Source organism: Phasianus colchicus, chromosome 26 (assembly GCF_987193195.1).
Source record: "Phasianus colchicus chromosome 26, bPhaCol1.hap1.1, whole genome shotgun sequence".
Taxonomy (NCBI): Eukaryota; Metazoa; Chordata; class Aves; order Galliformes; family Phasianidae; genus Phasianus; species Phasianus colchicus.
In genome coordinates, this window is record NC_143461.1 from 549,813 (window position 1) to 555,812 (window position 6,000).

At 44.9% G+C, this 6,000-nt stretch overlaps 1 protein-coding gene across 1 annotated transcript; it reads right to left on the minus strand.

Annotated features, from left to right (window-relative positions):
• Positions 1 to 2,460: 2,460 nt before the first annotated feature.
• Positions 2,461 to 3,760, minus strand: LOC149914851 (uncharacterized). Its single transcript, XM_090124826.1, is given in 3 exon segments — positions 2,461 to 2,607; positions 2,677 to 3,151; positions 3,153 to 3,760. Coding segments are annotated over 3 exon segments (1,230 nt in total).
• Positions 3,761 to 6,000: the final 2,240 nt, after the last annotated feature.

Here is a 6,000-nt window from a genome sequence, read left to right on the forward strand (position 1 = left end):
GAGAAACACTGCAATCTGAAATCAGAACACAACTATTAAGTAAAAATCGAAGACAATGTAGTCACAGACTTAGAGGAAATACTGATCATAAGCTTTATCTATACAGTCACAGACATCTGCAACGCAGATGCAAATGTCTGAATTAGTCATAAGGATTCCTGCAAAATTAATAGGCATTTCTAGGGAGAAATTCAGCTAACTCTTTTTAAATTTCTACTGCCTTAGACATTTTTGTCTTGCCCCTTGTACTTGCCCTGTAATCCACTTCTTAGTCTTGCTTTGAGATGGAGTCAGTCAAATAAATTATTTTTGTTTGGAAACTATGATTTCAAAGAACGTGATTTTCTTAAGGCAGTGTAACTTCTTTAGGCAGTGTAGATGCTGAGTGAACTAATTATGGCTTCATCCACTAAATTCTCCAGTAATATTCCAGAAAGCATTGCACCCTACAGGTCATGGTATTTTCAGTTCTCATGTAACACTGTTCATGGTATGCTGTAGATATCCAAATATATTTGCCTCTGAAGTATGGTTTTTTTGTTATTGTTGTTATTTACCCCCTTCCTTAACACATCTTCTACACATCATTTGACAAAAGACAATGTCACAAAGTCAAGAGTGCTTTTCTCCTAATGTCAGATGCCACAAACACCCATCCTTCCCCATCCTGGGAGACTTCATCACCACTTAATCAAGTGTAACCTCTTAGCTATCACTCCTTCATTGCAGCATGAAACTAAGTCTATTGCGTCTGCTCTGTCTCCTCTTGCAGTCCTGTTCTGATTCCCTGAAAGTGCATAGTCTGCTCACTTCATCCAATAGTTCCTTCACTTGTAAGTCAGTGCCATGAAATAGCATGTCTCCCATAGGTGAAGCCACAATCTCCTGTATTCCCAGGAAGAGGTTTTGACTTGGACTGCAGCATCCTCCCTCTGGAATTGCATCCATGAACAGATCACTGATACACTGGAGGACTTTCTTCAGTAAGGACTGGCAACTGAATTTAATGGAACATGATCACAACAATTCCAAGCAATCCCATATTTTTTGGAGCATATTGCAGTCCCTTTGGATCAGTAGCTTTGCAAGGCTTCTCTCAGTTAGTTTTCAATGGTCTTTGGAATCTGGAGAAAGTCTCCGTTGACTGGAAGCTGGCAAACAGCCCATTTTTCAAGAAGGGCAAGAAAGAAGATAGTGTTAATTACAGGTCTGTGGGTCTTATCTTGGTGCCTGATAAAAATAACAGAGATTATTTTGGGAGTTACTGAAGAACAGCTGAAGGACAGTGCAGTTATTGGTCACAGCCAACATAGATTCACAAAGTAAAAGGCCTATTCAATGACCTTAATCTCCTTCTAAGGCAAGGTTACCCACCTAGCTGATCAAGTAGATGTAATCTTTTTGGCTTTCTACGAAGCTTTTGATAATGTTTTTCACTGTGTCCTTACGGACAAAATGTCCAGCATACAGCTAGGCAATTATGTAATAAAATGGATGAACAATTGGCTGATGGATTGGGCTCCAAGGGTTATAATAAATGGGTTTAAAGCCAGTCACTAGTGGGGTTCCAAAGAGCTCAGTTTTATTTATTTTAATTTTATATAAATAATCTGGATGCAGGAGTCAAATGCACACCCAGTTTGTAGATGATACAGAAGAAATGATGATCTCAGCAGAGAATGTAGTTTTCTCATCGAATGTCAGATCTCATCTCTTTGGATCTACTATGTGGTTTCTGTATCCTTCCTGAGAAAGATTTTTCCCAGTGTTTTCCTGATGACGTTTTTCATCTCAGTGTTTGACTGTGTCAATCAACAGGATTAGCATTGGTGAGATCACAGTACAAATAACACACACTACCTTGTCTATAGGGAATTTCTCGTAAAGCCAAGCAGAGATGACAATGAAGGGGATGAATATTAAGCTCACAATGGTTATCCGAGTTCCTCAAGTAGAAAAGAGTTTCCATTTTCCTTCTGTGATGCATGTCCTTAATTTCAAGACGACAATGTAGGAAATTGTCAAGATCGCAAAAAGAATAGTGAGAATCACTCCACCATTAAACACCATCTGTAGTTCAGCCATGCGGGTGTCAGCACAAGCCAGTCGGATGACTTGAGGAACATCACAGCAAAAATGTCCAGTACATTGGGCCCACAGAATGGTAGACGGAAAAGAAAAACAATCTGTATAGCAGAACAAAAAATTCCACTAAACTGTTGGAGCTCGGCGGGAGACAGACACACGACCACATAATTGATCAGAAAGTCTCAACTTTAATCAGAAGGTTGCGTGCATTTATGTTGGCGTTAATGAAGCTCATACATATTGCAAAGCCCGAGCTCCTGATAAGCTCTTCAGCTACTTGCAGACCATGCTATTTGTCTTTCTTTTCTACATTCTGCTCCCTTCTTTTCACATTCTGTTGCATTGCTCAAGGGCGCCGTGTCCTTGTCTTGTTTACTCTCGCCTCATCAGCCGAATGCTGTCTATGTGGCCTTTCTCAGCAAGCCAGGATTCAATCACGCTCTCCGCACTTCCCCTGTTTTCTTTTTGGACAACTAGGCTAGCTCCTACTACCTTATCAATTGCCCGGTGTATTAAGCACTGTAGACAAGAGAACACACATGGCACCACCAGCAGTAACACAGTGAATACCCCCCATATCATAAGCACAAATCGGATGATGTCTCGAAACCATGGGCCAATTCCTAGCCCACGGAGCCAGTCCTCTAATCCCAAACCCTCTTCTTTTTGCAAATGGCTGGTGAGGGTTTGTAGCTTAGCTATTTGTTGGTGTATTGAAGACGAGTGTTCCATGAGGTTCATGCAGCACATTCCATCAAAGTCCTCACATCCATGCCCGTGAGCCAGCAGTAAAAAGACTATAGCAGCGTGATTTTGCAGCGTGGCATGCCTGACTGAATCTGTATCTACCAACAATTCCTCTAATACCCTTGAAGTGGCATTTGTCTGCTTAGCAAGCCAGCATCCTAGTTTGTTAAGCGTGCTCAAGGCTTTTGCAGCTGCTACGCCTGGAGCAAGAAGCGAGGCGAAAAGACGTTTTTCAAAATTCCAGAAATCTACGTTATCATCACAGTCACTCTGAAATGCATGAGATACCCTTCTCTTATGTCTGTGTGCTTTTCGGTATTGTACTGGTGTTTGGGTTGAGGAGGGTAAGCCTTCCTAACATGCATGGTCCTCCCTCTAGGCGGGATGGAATACTGCACCACGCCCGATCCCCACAAATTAAGAACACCCCCTCTGGTAATCGAATCGGGGTGTTCGATGATACTGATTTGTTACTGGACGTGTAATTGCACCAAGCTGACTCATTTTGAAAAATCAGTAGAGAGGAATTTACAATAATTGTATTATTGTTACTGCTTCTTGCGCGACTTGTCCAATTAAAATAGATACAGATGTCAGCCTGCAAGGAGCCTAATAACTCGAGCTCCTGTGGTTCTACTCCTGCCCCTGGGAAGTATGGCACTATTAAGTCCCACTGGTCTGCGTATCTGTGTGAGTCATTTCTTTGGCATGAGTGCACCTCTGTGAGACATGGCAGAACATCCAGCAGCACCCCTACTAGACATGTTGTGAATGGGTTGCTAGGTGTGCTCATTGACAGGCAGATATAGTCTTGGCCAGTCTTATTGGCCAGGGTAATCCACACATTTTGCTTTGGTTGTGGCGGGACCCATACTGCTGCTATCATCACCCATGTTACCACCCATATGATGATCACAGGCTTCATCATTAGATTCTTCCTGGGTTTCTTCTGTGGTGTTCTTTACCGCTGCCTGGGTCCACCGTGCTGGAACCCACAGTGATACACACAATAAGCTGTAACGGCAACTCTGGATCTCTATGTCGTACGCAGCTCTGGGTTATTCCTTCGGCGATTTGTTGTATGGTGCGATATTGTTCTGTCGAGAGTTCAACCGACTGAGCAGGATCCATTCCCCGCAATATAGGTCGCAGTGATTCTATAAGTTCATTTGGAATGCTGACTATGGGCCATAGCCACTGTAGGTCTCCTAGTAATTTCTGGGCATCGTTTAAAGTCCTTATGTCTGTCTTCAATTGAAGCTTTTGCGGCATGACGATTGTATCATTTAATATCAGACCGAGATATTTCCAGGGGGACGTATGCTGGATCTTTTCCAGTGCTATCACTAGTCCTTTTGCTGCCAGTGTTTCATGCAGGAGTATCATCTGTTGCTCAGCGTGTGTGGACTTCTGATGCTTGCAAGGGTGCAAGAGCTGCCATCACCTGCAACTGACTAGCTTGTGCCTGGGCTTTTAATCCCTCACCCAGATCTGCGATTGCCTTCACTAATAATGCTTGTGGGCCACTAGGTATATTTGACATTCGCTCTAGTGCTTCTTCTATTGTCCACCTGCTACTCAATGTGTTTAAAACTTCCCAAGTTGTAGAATTGCAATTTTGTAACGCACATTGTTTTACCATAGCTCCCTTCATGTATTCAGGTACCCCTGCGGCCTCTATAGCTGTCGCTACCCTATCAATAAAGCTCCCGAAATCCTCACTCCTTCCTTGCTGGATTCCCATGTATGAGGGGAGTCCGCCTGGTGCCCTAATTCTGGATATGGCCTGCCTAGCCAATCACATATTCTCTCAATTTGTCCGGACCTAAGAGGGCTTGAGTCCCGTCCTCACGTATGGTCCCAGCCCTAGTAGTTCATCAAGTGTTACCCCTGCAGTGGATCTCCTGGCTGCCTCTGGATCATAACACTCTGCTGGCACAGATCTTGCCAGTGTGCATTAAACAGCAATAACTGATGCTGAGTAAATATCAATTTTGCTACTCCCCTTATGTCTGCTTGCAGCAATATTTGTGAACCTCAGATAAAATCCAACATTTGCTTCACTGGCTCACCCGTGACTCCACACTGGCTAACTGTAGCCCTCATTTGTGACAATAATTTCCAGTCTAATGCTGATATGGTTGCCTGCATTCCTCCTGCAGCCAAAGGAGTATAGGTTACAGGGCACGCCAATTCCTGCACCGCTGCCGCCCCTTCACCATCTCCCTGCTCCATGCATGCTTTCGCTATGCTCGCCCATGCCTCTCTGCGCTCTCTTGCGATTGCCTCCGCCAGGGCACTTTCTGCCCCAGGGACCAGCTCATCACCTTGCTTTTCTAGGGCAGTTGCTGATGGGGTTAATGGTTCCACAAGCGGCACAGTTGGAACAATCATTGGCTCCGAGCCCGCGGTTGGAAGATTCATTTGCTCCGAGCCCGCAGCCTGTTGGCTGGGATAACGATTGTGCTTACGGCAGGAGGAACTGCTGGCGGCCAGTTCCCGTAACCCTCATTTCGCTGGTGTGCCCCTGCAGCTTGCTGAGCTGCCCTTTTTTCAGCCTGACTCTGAAGCAATTCATTATGAACTGCCTTCCATAGCTTCCCCAGTTTCCTTGCCACTTTATCGTCCTCTATCGTAGCCTCCCACAGTACATCTCCAAACTTCTGCCACTCACTCAACTCATGGACTGAATGAGGGTTAACAAACAACCCCTGGCTCTGACCATAGGCCAATAACCCAGGGAGCTCCTTTTTAAGATCTATTCCTTTTATCCCACGCTTTTCTAAGTTTCAGCGCTGTTGCAGCCTTGCAAGGTCCGGCAGCCCGTATCGGTCAGGTCTCACAGAGTGTCCTGAGGCGCGGCACCTCTTCTTTCTCGGAGTGCTTTCGCCGTCCCCGCTGCTTAAGGACCCAAACTTCCTACGCCGCTCGTCTGGTTCTATCCAACGGGTATCACGTCGGGGTCACTATTTGTCAGAGCTCGGCGGGAGACAAACACACGACCACAGAATTGATTAGAAAGTCTCAACTTTAATCAGAAGGTTGCATGCATTTATGTTGGTGCTGATGAAGCTCATACATATTGCAAAGCCCGAGCTCCTGACAGGCTCTTCAGCTACTTGTAGACCATGCTATTTGTCTTTCTCATTTCTACATTCTGCTCCC